Below are 17937 nucleotides of genomic sequence, written 5' to 3'. Positions count from 1 at the left end.
TAGCAACTAATTTACTTAAATATAATTACATAATTAGATTTTTTTCATACCTATTTGTGTTATATGACTTGATACCATAAAATATTAGTCACCTACCACTTAGTTTGGCTTAATCTTCCCTAAGATGTTTGCTAATCAACCCCACTTTACTCCATTTATGAATGCACAGAGTTTGGACCCCCATCCCCTCAAGAAACGAGAATACACTAGTTGGGCTAAGGAAGGCTGAATTATGAATTTAATCACAATCTTGCGTAAAAGAATCAAAGCAAAAATACGCACTCAAAGACCTCTTCTATCTAGGCAAATCTTGCTCAAGCGATTCAAGATATTTAATGTCTTCTTTCAGAAATTTCTCCATGATATCAGGTGGCAGTTCGACCTTTTTTAAGTCATCATAGCCAATTTCCTCCTCTTTCCTGTACAAGATAAAACCATTAAGACATGAAGATAAAGAAATTAAACAAGCAATAAATGTATATATATATATATATATATATATATATATATATATATATATATATATATATATATATATATGTGTGTGTGTGTGTGTGTAATTTTCTCCTCTAAAACGGCATTAAATTTTTTCCTTGAAATTGACATACTACCATTTTCTGGTGTAAAAAAAACAAAACAAAACGATCTGCTCGTCAGAACTTTGGGGAAATCCGTTTCTCCCTCCTAGCCCCCTTGGTATTTTTCATAAATCGTCTGCTGACTGAAATTCGAGACCCCTAAAGATTGAAAGGCTTGAGCATAAATAAGAAGAAATTCAAAACGCAACTTGTTTATTGACAAAATAGTTTATTTCGAGCTTTTAGATATCATTCTTGTACGGAATAATAACAAGTTTAACGCATTTATATGATATACCCCATAAGGGTATGACTTTCTCTAAAGTTTTTTTTTTATATATCAGCTAAATCGAACGCCTACTCGTGGTCTACAAAACTCAAGCCAAAAATGGTCACAAAATAGAATAATCTCAATCATTCTTTTTTTTTAATAAGAAAATAATTAATTACTATTTCTTAACTTGTTTTATTTTTTTCTATGATAATGCTGGTGACAACTGCAGATACTACGTATCGCTGTTACCCCCCCCCCCCAATTTAAGTGTCAGACCCTTGTGCACCTATGGTTTGCATAGCCCATAAACTATCAGAATGCTTTATTATCATATGCTCCCTTATCACACCAAGGGATTAAAGCTGGGCGATTCACCTTCTTAATAAAGCAATTTCTATAGAAACGGAAACAGTTAATAAAGCTTTAGAGCCGAAAGCAAAGGACATTTGATAGCCCATTCCCATTTGATAGCTGTGAAGTGAGTCACGGATTCTTAAGTGTTTCACATGAAATGCTACGCATTGCGGCAGAAACATTACAATAATTATTTGTATAGATGCAAAATAAAAGAATCTTCTAGTCCTAATAAGTAAAATAATTTATGTTTAAAATTATGCTTTCAAAGATATTAGAATAAAAAAACTAATAATTTTAGGAAAAGAAGAAATACCGGGACACAGTTTTGATGAAAATTGCACGAACAAATTCAGCACGTCCAAGAACCTCATATCAGAGGTGTCACTATATGTAAAAACGTGAAATTTTACATTTCTTTCCAAGAAATTAAATTTCGAGTGGTGTATTTATTTATTTTTTCCCCAAAGGTAATTATCTCGAAACAGTGGTCGTAGAAAATCAGACGGGCTGATTCAAATCAAAATTCTAAGTTCTAGTCCCTTTTCAGGTAAAAAAAAGAGATCAAGTCGCCAGAGTGTCGATTTGTCCCCATCAGTGCCGTGGAAACAACATTTCTTGCTGAAACGCCTATGTTCGTAAGAAGGGCTTATCAAAAGAAACTTCGACCTCATTTTGGTTCAGTTTATATATATATTATATATATATATATATATATATATATATATATATATATATATATATATATATATATATATATATATATATATATATATATATATATATATATATATATATATATATATATATATATATATATATATATATATATATATATATATATATATATATATATATATATATATATATATATATATATATATATATATATATATATATATATATATATATATATATATATATATATATATATATATATATATATATATATATATATATATATATATATATATATATATATAACAACTTTCTCTTTTAAGGGGAAAATATTTTGAGGGTGGTAACTTTTGAGTTTCCGGGGATCCTGCAAACGACTGTAAAAAGGACAATCAGGCAGTTTTGTAAATATGTAAATGAAGCGTTGACATCAATGAGTGAAACTTGATATTTATGTTACTTTTCTTGTGGAGTGTATTTAAGATTACTGTGCTGTATGGCCTATTTTTTTGGCTTATAATAAACTATTATTATTATTATTATATGTACTTTTTATATACTTTTTTGTCATACGTTTTGACATAAAGAACGTTTTGAGAAAAAGAATGTAAGAAATAAATAGGGACTAGAAAGAAAGGTAACATAAATATTTTTTGAGGATACAATAGATGATTGGAAGTACATTTATCTATGTATTATACACCTGGCTATATCATAATCTGACAGCTATTGGGAAAGAATAAACACTATACTAGATTCTAGAGAAGGGGAAACCTTCCATGCAAGAACTGGTAGGTGAGACTAATGTAGCTATACTAAAAATATACTAAAACATAGCCACAGTCGAAATTTACCTTCAGATGGTGGGGGGGGGAGGGGGGGGGTACGAAGAGAATAGAACTGGAAAAAGTTTTCAACAAGCAATAGCTTACCAGGAAAAGGGGAGAGAGAGCAAGAATGAGATGGTGGGAGCGATAGAGAACGAGAGAGATTCCCATGCACAACACCCGTTGGCAAGAATTAGACATTAATTGTTTGTTTAAAACTGAATCTACCACTAGAGCCAAATGGTGGGGCAGTGGAAAGGAGGGAACTCGCCTCCTGGACCCCTTCCCTTCTAAGATTGCGAAAAATAACCTTTGTGGTATTTTCATCAAAAATATATGTTTTTAGTATCTTCCTTTTGAAAAAAAAGAAAAATTCCCCCCTCTAGATTTTGAAAAATAAAATCCCCCCCCCCCCATTGGCACCAGTGGAATCTACGCATAAGACCTATATATTTGGTGGGGGTTCTGTCCCCCCTAATAATACTCATTCTTGTTTCTCCATCGGTGGATCCCCACTACCCCACAGAACCCCTTACTGTAAATGGAAATGGTTCAGTCAATGTATAGTCCTATGCTCAGGAAAATCAAAAGTTATGTAGATGGCATGACAGTGCTACCATTTATAGAGGCTGGGATCATTACTTTAAAAAAAAAAGGGGACAAGTCACCTTCGATGTAATAGAGAAATCATTAGATTTATTAGATAGTTTTTTTCCTTTCTTTCCTAAACTGCAAAAATGTGGCAATCTTTGCAAAAATGACATCATTAACAGAGTTTTACTACTAGCGGTATGGTTTAATGTTTCTAAATTCCCACTGTTTATGAATTTGTCAACATAATTTTCAAGCTTGGTCCTGACAAGATGGTACTCATTCGGTACCCTGAAATCCCATTATCTAACCAAAAAAAAAAAATGTCCAATTTCCATCCTTATTTCAAGAAAATTTCTTTGTTATTATCCCATATTTTATGTCTTTTCAACTAAACGCCTTTTTACTGCAAACATATCCCTGATTTTTTTGAAAAACAATAAATATATCCCTGTTTCCCTACTAATATCCCTGGTACCACAAAAACATATTTTCCATGAAACAATAAATAGTTCCTCCTGAGACATTTGTGGCTTATATGGAATCCATAGATATCTCGTAGGAATTTATTTAACAGACGGATCCCTTCCCCGTCTGACGTGCATCAGCTGGGATCGACCCCGGGCCTCACTTTGTCAAAAATAGATCAATCCGCTGGATTACTAGATATTATAAATTTATATACAATCAAGGTGGGTCCAAAGTAGGGTTAACGACAACACTTTAAACATTTTTCCTTCGGTAGAAATTTAGACGTTAAACTAGCATATTAAATATCATTACACATCTTAAACTGAACATTTAATTAATCATTTAATTTAATTCATTAAAAATTAATGTCTCAAGTGCTAATCATTTCTACCTTCAACCTTATAGAATAATGGTTGAGTGTTATTTCCTATCATTTCTGTCTAAAATGTAATTGTAAGAGCGAAAAAGATAATGAAGGGACTGGAACTGTTGACCCACCATGAACATTTTTTTGGTTGCTTTGTACTCGTAGCTTTGTTGAGTTATTCACTAAAAACAAAATATATTAAAAAAAGAGGAAGAGAAACAATCCAAAAACGGGCTTAATTAGAATATCCGCAATATTTTCACAGGCAATTATCAGTTAGAATCCTTTTCCCCCTTATGTTATTCTATAAGAATATAATTACAATTCGGAATACAACTTACAACCTTTGCCCCAAGGGCTGTGGGGGGGGTCTTGTCATCTCCAGGACGTAGTTATTTTATTTTTCAACTACTCGGAACAAAATGGCTTTCTCAAATTTTTTATCGGATTTCTTTGGGGAGAGGACAGCAAAAAAGGGGGCGGGAGAAGGGCTAATTGCCCTCCAATATGTGTACTTTTTTATAGTTATTGGCTTAAAAAATATTAAAAGAGAGAGATAAAAAGCAAATACTTACTTGATTAGAATATCCACGAGATTTTCACAGGCAATAATACAGTTAGGGTCCTTTTCCCACTTGTGTAATTCTCTAAGAATATAATAAGTTCCATTATCTCGCAAAAATTGTCGTCCATCTTTAGTTGCGCATAACTAAAATCAAAATTGAAACAAAATATAAATTAATCTTCGTCTTCTGCAAATGGAAGGATTAAACCAACATTCCATACACTTTTTTTTTCTTAGAGTGACATAGCTAATTTGCTTCGGTGTTTCCAGAAAAAAACAGAACTTTTATAATTTGAAAAAAAAGGTCACGCAATAGGTTACCATAATATATAAATAATAATATAAAGTTATTACCCACAAAAAGCAAAAACAACAATGTGGAATACAACAAAAATTGAAGAGAAAAGAAATAAAAAAAAACATAAAAATAGCTTTAAATACTGTAATCAAGAACATTAATAAACCAACTTCAGGAAGGAAAAAAAAATATAAGACTATAGTAGAAGGCTAATGAAAATCTCCTTCTATGTGAGAGGATTCGAGTTCGATGCAGTACTACTTGTACTTGTAGCAGGACTCAAGCATCTCAGCTCTCCCTGGCGTCCAGTAGCTTCGTCATTGTAGTAAGCCAAGAGTCTCGGTCGTTTGCGAGTGGCTCAATCAAATCGAGCCAGGACTTTTCCCATCATCGTCGATACTTCTTGAAGCCACCCATTGGGTCTAGGTCAGCCTTGATGCAGGCGAGCCACGGTTTCTTTTGTCCCTCATGTCGCTTTTTCCTTCCCGAAAGAGATGTACATCTGAGGGTGTTATTGACAAAGGTGTGGTGTGGGCGGCGAAGTGTATGGCCGTACCATCGGAGTCTTCTTTGTTTAATTATAATGGCCAAATCAGAACGCGGATAGCAGATTTTACGGAGTTCAACATTGCTGACATGATCACGGAATTTAATGCCAATAATTCCCCTTAAACATGAATGGTTAAATACGTTAAGGATTTGAATGTGAGATGTCTCACAGCCGTATAGTAAGACACACCGAACAAGGGCCTGGTAAATCCTTATTCTTTTCTTCAGACGAACATTTTTCTGGTTCCAAAAAGAGTGATTTAGCTGGGTGAAGACTCCAGTTGCTGAAGCAGTTCTTGACTGTATTTCTGATGTGCATCCTCCTATTGGGTCTACCAGAGAGCCTAGGTACCTGAATTCATGTATCTCGTCTATGGGCGACTGTTCTAGTAAGATTGGAGGGTCTTGAGATAATATACCAGACGCCATGACTTTTGTCTTCGAGCAGCTTATTTTCAGGCCGACCAGAGAGGATTCTTCAGCTGCCTTCGATAGCATAGATTGAGCTTCTGAACGAGATTCAGCTAATAAGCTAATATTGATTACAAAATTGGGACTTACTTCAACGCCTGAAAAGGTCGTCATTGCTCTGGTCATCCACCCGTTGTAAAAGTGTAATTACTGTTCATTTTTCCCGTGTTTGAGTTCCGGACGAGTGACCAGGCTATTGTAGTCCAAGGGCTCTATTCCACGTCATGGAATAGCGAAGCCGAGTCTAGGTTGCAGTATTCAAATTCAAAATGCTTAATCATGTGGACGCACATGGAATTAATCATAGCTTGGAAATATGGCGACCGGAGTTTGATCTTAGCTGCTGCAGGCCTGGAACGGTTTCTGGGACAGTTCTTCATTTAAATCAAAGTTATAAGTTTGGAAACAAACTTACCTCTAGAAACAGAATTCCATCCTGAATCAAAATATGACATTCATTTCCGTCGCAAATTCAATTTTAACCTAACTTAACCTAATCTAACAAAACCCATCGTTCCTAACCTTACCCAAATATAGAGCCCATAGGTACTTGTTAGCAATCCAGAACACACTCAAGAAGTTTGCTTTGTTAGATCTAAGTAAACCGGTTTTTCTCTCATATTCGGTTATAGTTAGCTTATTCTTTCGTGAGATAAACTAGTATGCAAGTATATTTTAACTAAATATTTTATAAAACATAAAATCGCGAGGAAAGGAAGAAAACGAGGACAATTAACAGCCAGTGAAAAAATTGAAAAATTATGCAAATATTTCGGCCTAGAGCTCCGCTTGACCGTCCTCAGTGCAGAATAAAACTAATAAAAATATAAAAAAACAAACCTTAAAACAAAAACACAAACCTTTCTCAGTAACGGTGAAAGGGTGACTGAATAAAATACACAAATCTAAATGGCATTTCACAATTTCATTTTATGTAAAGCACTCTTAAAGGCTAATTGCTTTCCAGTTCAATTATTATCAGATATTCTATTTGATTGCACAATATAATTTTGTGGATGTATGTAAAAACGATCAGAGTTAATAATTTCATCATAAATGAGACTTAGAAAGTTTCTCCAGTGTCTCTATTGAGAGCTATCTTTTGGTGAATGTCCTTTTTTATCTCAACTGCCTCCCTGAAAACTTGCGTGAGACCTTTAACGGGGGCAACAATGGAGGTTTCGTCAAACAAAATGAAATGGCGTGGACTGTCATACACATGTTAAGCCAAGGCGGAATCAAAACCCTCAGGCTTTTGGCGTAGCCTCATGGCTTTGTCGATTGAGGACCTATGTTCAGATAACCTCTCCCCCGATTGTTGTTGGGTTCTACCAACATAAAAACAGCCACAAGAACAGGGAATTCTATAAATACCACTACCCAGAATGCGGCTGGTTTTATGTTTGCCGCTGTTAAAAAAAACTCTGTATAGTTTTTGAATCTCTAAAGGTGACATTAAGTTTATGTTCTTTAAGGATTCTTTTCAGGTTGTCACTCAATTTTGGAATGCAGGGTAGAACAGTGAAAAGTTTCTTATCATCCACCAATGGGACGATATCAGTTGGGGTTTGTGGATTTGATGCATTCTTTTCTGCCTTTTTTCGTCTTTTGTATATAGCGGTTTCAGGTATTTTATGGGGTAGCCATTGCAAAATAAAATGTCCTTAATATAGTTCAATTCTGAGTCTATGTGAGGCTCCGAGCATATTCTTATTACTCGGTCAACCAAAGAAATAACAACTCCTCTTTTTACGCAGGGAGAGTGGTTGGAGGAAAAATGCAAATACCTATCGTTATGCGTAGGCTTTCTATAAATAGAAAATTCAAGGCTAAGAGACTTGATGAAAATTAAGACATCTAGAAAAGGAAGTTTGTGGTTATGTTCTAGTTTTAAAGTGAACTGAAATACTTAGTATATAGAATTAGTAAGGTTAGGTATTTAATATAATGCGTTCTGGGCGGCCAGCTTTCCATAATTGTTTAGTGTAATTTCCATAATTTTGTTACTAAAGCATTATATTTTCATCATATTTTGGTATATTTCATTATGATTAACCTAACTTCACTTCTTAAGTGTGTTCTGGATTGTTAACAAGCACCAGCCCATATTATATATTTCCCATGCATTTATTGATTCTCGATTTCATCAAAGCTGATTCAATTTACGGGTAAACCGGTCTTACCAAGATTGACGCTAACAGTCAGGTCTATAAGCCGCATCTAAAATAAGAGGAAAAGGTATAATCTTTGAGGGTCCGTAAAAGACTGAGAATTGAATTTGCGACGGAAATGAATGTCATATTTGGATTCAGGATGGAATTCCGATTCTAGAGCTAAGTTTGTTTCTTAGCTGTCTGATTACTCCGTTAATCTAGATTTTTACCATAAGTAAATATCTTTCTTTTATGTACAATAAGTAAATATCTTTCTTTATTTTATTTTGGTCTTTATTTCAATTGAATTGTTTTTTGCTAAGTCACAAAAAGGCAATTTAATAGATCGTCGACAATAATAACCCAAACAAAATCACAGTTTCCAATGTATATGTGCCACCGAGCAGAAGAGGTTCGAAATACCAAAAGAGCCATACACTGGTCTCAGAATTATTGCAATTAGCCAGCCATAAAGGCCGGATGGAACCTAAGGTTTTAAAAAAGGGTATTTTCAAAAACTTCCACGAACCACGTGATGGCATTGATGACAAGAGCATATCTCCAGAACAAAATCCTATCAAATGAATTAGTTCCAATTAAATGTTCTGTTCTTTTATTTCTGTTAAAATGTGTTAAATAAATGTACAAAGAGCCCAAATTAGGTAAATTATACAAACAATGAGGGGTAGAAACAGCAAGACTCATAAGAGCTAAGGTCAAATGTTAACTACTTCAAAGAAGCAAGTTTTTTGGTAAAACTCAGGTCAGTTCTTCGGTGCCTAGTCTGGGCCCCTTGGCAGAGACCAAAATTCACGAATGGGCACAAAAATGCTCAAAATCAAGGGGCAAGTAACTTTGTTGTTTTTTTCATTTTCTTTTAGTGAAAATAACAGAAGAAACATTTTTCAATGAAAATCCAAAAAATAGTATTTTTCAAAATCTATGGGGGGCGGGGGAGCCAAATTGATGCCATTAACTAGGTAAATATGAAGGCGACAAACATCATTAGAGGCAAAACATTCAAGGGAGGGTGGGCGCATAAAAGTCACCTTATCACCTGATAAACTTAAAAGTAAAAAGTAATGACGAAGACAAGATTTATGGGATTTTCGAAAAAGAGCTTGATAACCCTGGCAAACAGCGGCTAATCGGATCCAAAAGCATACCAATTGATGGGCAAAATCGAAAATCTAGGCCGGGTGGCAAAACTGAAAATACCCAAAAAGTGCATTTTTCAACGAAGTTGCCCAAATAAGATTTTTTCAAAATCTACAAAGGAGAGAAACCTAGGGGGCCTATGTGCCCTCCCTTGCCCCCATGAATAGCACCACTAACCAAGAAGCTAAGCTTTTTTTTTTACAGAAACCCTAAGTTTGTTCTAGAAACCAATTTTGATTAATCGTAATTCGTTACTTTTTACCACCTTCATACTAAACAATCATTATAGTGAACTTTACCCTCTATATTACCTATAACACATTAAAAAAATTTTGACTTTTTAGGCTGATTTCAAATACATAAAATTCATTATGTTTAATCTTGCCCTTCAAAAGATACGAGCATAGAAAAATTACCTGATTTTCCAAAAAAAGGGAAACAACCCAAAAAAATCAAGAAATCCTAATGAAAGCCACACGACCAAATTCACCATATCAGACAACCCTACTGTAGAGGTCTCAAGCTCCCGACCACAAAAATGTGGAATTCTTTATTTTTTACCGGAAGAAAGACCACGGATGCGTCTTTATTATTATTTTTTTTTCATAAACTATAATACCATTTTGATAAACCAGTTTGCACACACCATAAACCTATGGAAGATCTAAACTATTGCAATTAATGGTAGACTGTAGCAGGCCGTTCTAAAACTCTCTTGTTTATAATACAAGAATCAATACGTAAACCAACAATAACCAGTGCGTACACACCACAAACCATAACACCGTAATCATAAACCAGTCTGCAAAAACCATAAACCATAGCACTTTAATGATAAGTGTGCACACACCTGTAACAAAGCTTCCAAAACCATTTTGCGGATATCTGGGTCCTGCTCTCGTTGCTTTTCACTTCCTAAATACTGCAGATCTGGTGGCAGTTCGTCATACTCTTCGTCTTTTAGCTCTTCTGGCCCTGCGAGCGGGAGCAAGAGATAGGGGAGTATATTCACTTCATTGCTCAACAGCCAGCTATGGGCATCTGTAAAAATGGATAATTTCGGAGACCACACTCCCTTTCCATGACGATAAAATAAAAGTCCAAAATAGGGATAAAATCCTTTTTAATAGACAGTGTATAAAATTTCACAAAAAATACCAGATATTTCGGTCACATATACAGTGACCGTCATCAGTAGTAAAACTGTATATGTGACCGAAATATCTGGTATTTTTGTGAAATTTATTATACACTGTCTATTAAAAAGGATTTTATCCCTATTTTGGACTTTTATTTTATCATCTGTAAAAATTATTATGTTTCGTTGAACGGTTGAAGTATCACCAATATCAAAGGAAAACATCTTTTGCCCCCTGGCTCTATCTTAGGTTAATCCATACTTGAAAGCCAAGAATTTTATTATTTGCCTTTTGGTTATTACAAGAATATTTGGGTAAAAAGCTTTGCGCAAAATGTTTGTGGACAGTATTGCCATCCTTAACCGTAATTCAAAACGAAAACAAGCGGAAAGTAATTCCGTACATTTGCCGATGCTTTCCAATTCTAGGTGAATACCCTCATGGTATGCTATTATCTTTCGATAAATGCTTTTATGGCACCGAATATGGGTCCAGTCTATATTTTAGTCTCAGAATATATGCTATAATCTAAGTTAATATTTGTTCTTGACATGATAAAAAACAAGCAATAAAAGGGATATTTACAGAATCAGAAGAAAATAAGGATTCTAGTGATATATAATCAAAGTTCAAGACATTAATTTAATAAATATAACAATATAGCATAAAAGGTCTCTCTAAGATGTGCTTATAGTCCTTGAACTAATAAGTCCTTGAGTCCTTGAACTAATAATTTGAGCTGTTTAAATTTGAATAATTTTACCAATAATCATACTAATGCATAGCTTAGGTTTTTAACTATTCGATGATATATATAATTTTTTTTCAGTTCCTCTTTCGTAACATATTTTACCCAATTTTACTCAGTCAATCACTAGTATTTTATTCATAAAACTGTCACTTAAAGGCAGTGTTCATTCTTTGCTACAGCAATCAGGAAAACTGCACTTTCGAGAGCTCTAAGATGTTATTATTTTTCGGTCATTTTCTGCTGATTTTTCAAAAACCTTCTTTATTTTTTAACTTAGCTCCCGCTAACTGTTAATACCTGCATCGAAAGTTTTTTTATTTTATTTTTTTTTTTTTACAAAAATTGAGTTTCCAGGTTTGCCCAATTTTTGAAGACGTATGTGGTTCAGGAGCGTAATTTTCTATGAGGCAGGGGGGGCAATTGCCCCTCCCATAACTTGGTTTGCCCCCGAAGACCCTATTTTACCCCCCCCCCCCCAAATGAAATTCAGTTTCTTCAAAAATCTTGTCAAAACTAAGATAAGCCTGCATAATTTAAGCATCAACAGAAACGAATCAATTTTCGTTAGTATATATTTACTTTTATAGTGCCATATAGCACTTTCAGGGCACCAAATGGCTCATCTTTTAGTTTTTACTGTCATTTTCACTTGATTTGGGAAAATTGGCTACGACTTTGCCCCTCCTCCCCTAGGATTTTGACGAAATCCCGCCACTGATATAGTTGGAAAAGTTTCCACAATAAAAAAAAATCAAATTTAATTTTTACTACCCTAGTTAAATAAAAATTAAAGACACGCATTTTAATTAATTTTACTTTATTGAGTTTAGAATTTTAAAAGAATTGATGATCAAGATTAGAACGAAAGATTTTTAAAAATTACCTAAGACCAGGGGAAGAGGAGGGGCAGAATTTGGAAGAGGTAGTTTGGTAGCAAGAGCAATTCAGAATATTTGTTCGGGGAGGGGGGGGGGTACAAAAAATATTTACAAAACGCATAAAAATGAGTTTAGGCGCATTTTTGCTACTTTTTTACAGGTCGGACATATACTTCAGGGGGGTTGGAAACTCGGTCCCCTCCCCCCCCTGGATACTGTCTTGTTTGGTTGCCATTGTTTAATGAACAAGTACGTTTTATGTATATACAGAGAGCCTAATTTTGCGTATTCTTTTACTGTCTGGCACTCACAACTTGGTAACTCGGGCATTTGGCCCTTAATTTGCTCGAGTGGTATTTGAGTATTTCACCCTAGTGTGAATCCTTTGCTTCACTTGGCATGGTAAAACCGGTGAAGGCATGAAGAAATAGAGCTTAAGAGAAGAGCCAAAAAATCTGGTGACAGCTAATCATATTCTTAATCTTTTAGCTCTTCTTGCCCTGCAAGGAGAAGCAAGGATCGGGTAGTATACTTACTTCACTACTCGATAGCCAGAATTCTCGACATGAGAATTCGAAAAAAAAATATGTTTTATTAAAGATTGAAAATTAAAAAAAAAGATTTTTGTTACTTCTGCTTCTCTGACAGAAAGTACCAAGAACAGTGGAAAAAAACCTTATGGTTTGAATTGGTTAAGCGGGAATTGCACAACTATATGAGTCTCAAAAATCAGAAAAATCCTGGAATTCAATTTTTAATGAAAAAAAAACTCTATATGCAGTTTTGGTAGTGGCGGGCGACAAATTTAAAAGAAAGAAATGTGGGAGACCAGGAGACCAGAGAACAGGTGATCAAGAGACCAGGACATGAAAATCCTCAATTTTTCCACATAAGTGTGACCAGTGTGACAACATCATTGCAATACTGATGTACATAAACATGACGTCTCCCACATCAAAATTTTTTTTCACAAATTATGGCTCCTAACGGATTTTCTAATCAGCTAAAACGTATGGCACAATATAGCAAAAGAAGGTGGTGAAACTTCCCTTTGAAGGTGTCGAATCGACATATTGTTAACGTTTGAAGTTTTACAGACAAAAAACCTAATTAGTTTTCCTTATTTATTTTCATGGTTCAACGTGGCAACACTGACCAAAATGTGGTACTGTCCTGATAACTTTATAATTTTGAAAGAGCAAAAAGAACATTTTTAGGAAATGGCGGTTTACGGGTATGAATAGATCACAGATGTGTGTAAGGGAATGCTGGAAGTTAAATCAGCAGCAAGAGAAGAGACTTCAAGCCTTTGAGAACAATTGTCTGCGAAGAATCCTCGACATAAACTGGCCGCAAAACGTACCGAACCATACAATACGCCAAATTATTGGACAACCTCTATTCATTGACATGATCAGGACCCGAAGGTGGAAATACTTGGGACATGTTATACGAATGAAAGACGACCAAACACCAAGTCCATCTTCCAGTGGCAACCAACAGGAATGTGGCGAAGGGGAAGACCAAAGAACACACGACGTTGAACATACCAGAGGGACCTTCTCAACGCGAATATGTCCATACAACCCCATTGGGAAGACGTTATGGCAGCAGGCCATTTGAGGGACGACTGGCGTCTCTTCGTCGATGCCCTGGGCGCCTTCGGAGGCACAGGAAGATCTAAGGTCTAAGGTAAGGGTCTAAGGGGCAAAAAATATTTTTACTTTAATGTCCTTGATACTCTAAAAATTTTAGGAAAACTAAATCTTGTGATGATTGAAATTATGATATGATAAAAAATACGAAGTAAAAAAAAGAAAATTCTCTTAAAGCAAGTGAGGGGGTGGCGAAGGGCAAGTTTCAGAAAAGGGACTTTGGTAGCAATTGTTTAATGAAGAAATACGTTTTATGTATGTATAAAACTTGTGCGTTTGGCCTTTGATTCACTTGATTGGTATTTGAACGTTTGGCCCTAGTAAAAAGACCAGTTTACGATTCAATGAAATATTTCTTTAGACTTACAGGAGAAACAGTCTTTTCACCTGCACTTCTTCGACAAATTTAACAGCCGAAAAAATATTTCAGGGGGTTTCAAACCCAGTAGTGGGTTAAGTGGCCAGCCCTGAGTATCTCTAGAAATAAATTTTTAGATGAAAATCTTAGTACTTACTAACACTATTTCCGCTACCCCTGAATTTTCCAGGGTTTCCCTGAATTTACTTAAAAAAACATCGGATTTTCTGAAATTTCCCAGACAAATAACGTTAACAAAGATTAACAATTTATATTTAGTGTCAAGAGTCCATTCACAATGAGAATACCAAGATTTAGCTAGCCCTAATTTGAGCCAATCAGATTTTCTTGGTTGGCAGACAAATTTTCACTGGCTTAAATTATTGTTAGCTAAATCTTAGTATTAGCAAAATCTCATTGTGAATAGACCTTGAGGCTCATGGGATCACGAATTTTAATCTTTGGGGAGATTTTGAAGAGCCGAATATTCATTCCGAGATGATTGAAGAACTAGTAACTAGGTGCTTTCTTATGACGCCACTGCTCTGGCCTAAGGATAAGCTCTGACAAAAAATTTTCAATTTTCTAAAGTGCAAACGACCAGTTGATACCCCTATGTGAACCTGGCTCCTATGTCTCACTGAAAGTAAAAGTTTCTGGTAATTGTTTCAATGTATTACTACTGTACTTACTAATAAATATTACTACTCCGTTAGACGGATCAGTTGATGGAAATGTTTTAAAAAGATTTGTGTTTATGGATCTTGTGGACCCTTGGTTTCATGTAAGAGTGATTTTAAATTCAACTTGGTTTTACCCAAAAATATTTTACATATAAATAGACAATGCTCAGTTTTTCTCATTAGCGGTCTAGTCAAAGTGATATTTTTTTTTTTTACTTTCTATTCAAATTCATTTAATCCAAAAACAAGACATAGCTCTCGTGGGCAAAGCACAAATATGATGTCTCTTAGTCATAAATAGCAAAATAAAGTTGTCTGATAAAACTTCGTCAGAATAAATAAACTAAAGGATAAAAACATTTGAGATTCAGAATAAAATTGTCTGACGAAACTTCATCAGGATAAAATAAACTAAAGAATAAAAACACTAGGGATCATTGTAATATTTCACAAAGCTTGGCACAAAGCTTTTACCGTAGCGCATGGTGTTACAGTGGACTTGGGTCAGTTTCCGAACCTTCTCGGCCACTTCCATGGGGGGACGAGATCTTATAGGGACAAAAGGTGGATGAAGGAATGAACGGTAGACAGGATGTTGGAGGAACCAAATCTTTGGCATAATTTTTCTCAGCGGGAAGAAAGGGATTTAAGTTTAAATTCTTTGAGGTAAAAGGAGTAAGGTAGAGGGGAACCGCCATAAATGATTTGCAGTGATCTCTTATGAACTCGTTCTATGTTATCAGCTTCATCCTGGGTAAGGGCAAAGTGCCAAACCGGACAAGCATATTCAACTAAGGACCGGATGAAAGTGCAAAATATTAGTTTTAGCTTGTCCTTTGGAACCCGAAATTTTTTCAGTGTTTTTAGCATTTGGATTGCGCCGTTAGCTTTTTTTTACAATTGTCTTTGTGTTCTCCCGCCATGAGAGATCAGAAGAAATCACCACACTAAGTAAAGTTATCTTATGGCTTGTTAGCTCAGAAGCGATAAGAGGTTCGAAAGATGGTTTAATATTCCGAAGAAAAGAAAATGTGACCGAGCATTTGCCTTTATTCACGACCATGTTTAGTTCAGTCGCCTCTGAGGTAACTTGGTCAATAAAACCAGCAGCATTGCTCTTCGAATCCTCAGATACGACTTCCCTTAAGGACAAGTCGTCAGCGTATTTCCGTCTGTCCTCCAGCTCAGCAGCAATTTCATTTATCATTAGGAGGAAGCCCAGCGACCCGATCACAGTTCATTGTGCAATTCCACAAAAAAACTGACAGAGAAGTGGAAAATTGTTCATTATACTTTACAGTTAGTTCTCTATGTGTGAAGAAGCTCTTGATGATTTTAATAATAAAGTTGGGTACATTTTTTTCCGCCATTTTTTTTAAAAGGTTTTTGTGATCAACAAGGTCAAATGCTTTGCTGAAATCAATTGCCATTAAATTAACGAGGTAATGAACTGTCAAACACCAAAGTATAATCATCTACGTAACAAGTACTGACAAAACTCTCCAAAAGTGACCCCGCGTACCTCAGCGCCTCTAGACGCAAAGTGCTGTACTACTTAATCGCTCCGAGCCAATAAATTAAATTTAATACAGCTTTACGGGACAAGTATAATCACCTACGGAACTTAGGCTATTATCCACCAGGTTCGCATAGGTATTGAATCGTCTCCGGAGACACGGACAAACGGCCACTTTTTTTGTGTGGAGAGGATAGGTTTTGTCAGTACTTGTTGTATGTGTTTATACTTTGGTCAAACACTTAGGGATGTTACCAAATTGCTTTCGATCAGTTACTTTCAAAAGATATTTTTTCAGCCATGCAGCAACAATTCTTTCGCATATTCTGCTAAAAACTGACGTAACTGTGATCGGCCGGACACCAGAGAAATCATTAGCTGCTCCTTTCTTTGGAATGGGGGTAATAAACCCTTTCTTCTATTTCTTTGGAAAATAGCCTGTTTTTGTTATATTATTGAAAATTATCTGAAGGGGAAATGATAATTCTTTAGTAAATGCTTTAATGAGAGCAACTGGAATGTCAAAAGGGGCAACGGGAGTTCTTTTTAACGAAGAGAGTTTACAGAGTATAATTGCCGATGAAATATCAGCAATAAAAGTATCATCTGAAGGAGTAGTTAAATTTACTGGAGGATCCTCAAGTGGAAGATGGGGGTAAGACTGCACAACTGAAGCAAAATGGGCATTTAAATCATTCGCAGTTTTCTCTAGAGGCTCCTCTTTCATGAAGTCAACTGGTTGAGAACTTTCGCCAGTCAGACTTTTTACTTTACTGAAGAACTGCGAAGGCTTGGACTCCAAAAGATGGTCAACTACATTTTCATAGTAATTTGCTTGTGCCTCTTTGATTTTCCATTTTATTTGGTTTGCCAACTGTTTTGCTTGGTTCTCTTGACCTTTTCGTATTAGGTGCAATTTATGTTTGATCAGTCGCTTTATTTTTGAATTTATGTATGGTTTATCACTGGAACACAATTTAGTCTTACGTTCGGGAAAGCACTCGAGAAATTTTGAATTTATCTTACTATGGAATCCTTCTACGGGGGAATACAAGTCTTTAGCTGAAGAGACCGAAACCCAGTTTTCTCCCGTTATCCAGTCACCAGCAGCAGACCATGGTCAGTGATCGGCCTTGAGTAACTACGGTTACTGAATATTTAATTTTTACTTTTTCCAAGGGGTTCCACTGTATCATATAATGATAACTTCCACCAAGTGATGCTAGTTTCCTTGGATTCTGGTAATATTCCAAAAGATTTGTCAGGATTACATCCAGAGAAGTACTCCCCTTAGTTGTTGGGAAATCGACTAGAGTTTTAAGGTTAAGTGACCTGGCCAGCGATTTGCTATCGAGTTCATTAGCATCTCCTAGCATTACTACTTCAAATATTGGTGAGTTCTCAGGACGTAATCTGTCGATTCCTGCTGCTTCTCCCAAAAAGCCTTTCTTGCCGCAGCGGGCTGACCAGGTAAATAATAGAAAACGCACACTTCTACGGCAGAGAGCGGCCTAGGGAGTCGCTTAGGTTGGGCTTTTACCCAAAAAAATTCATCATTATATTAAAGAAAAGGTATATTTAAAAGCTGAGGTTTAAAATCTTCGTGCACGAGGGTCAAAATTC

General features: G+C 35.5%; 1 protein-coding gene across 1 annotated transcript in view; it reads right to left on the bottom strand.

Moving 5' to 3' along the window:
- Positions 1 to 223: 223 nt before the first annotated feature.
- The window catches only part of LOC148954698 (co-chaperone protein HGH1 homolog), a 53207-nt gene continuing 35493 nt past the window's right edge, over positions 224 to 17937 (bottom strand). The window contains exons 4-6 of the mRNA XM_089087204.1: positions 10185 to 10375; positions 4716 to 4849; positions 224 to 419 (exon numbers count right to left, since the gene is read on the bottom strand). Of these exons, the coding sequence (XP_088943330.1) occupies positions 296 to 419; positions 4716 to 4849; positions 10185 to 10375 (449 nt within the window). The 3' untranslated portion in view covers positions 224 to 295. The remainder of the gene's footprint in view (positions 420 to 4715; positions 4850 to 10184; positions 10376 to 17937) is intronic.

The sequence above is a fragment of the Artemia sp. Qi Xiang Cuo genome, chromosome 3 (assembly GCF_049724085.1).
Source record: "Artemia sp. Qi Xiang Cuo chromosome 3, ASM4972408v1, whole genome shotgun sequence".
Taxonomy (NCBI): Eukaryota; Metazoa; Arthropoda; class Branchiopoda; order Anostraca; family Artemiidae; genus Artemia; species Artemia sp. Qi Xiang Cuo.
The sequence above is the reverse complement of the archived record's forward strand: the minus strand, read 5'-3'. Positions and strand labels throughout refer to the sequence as shown.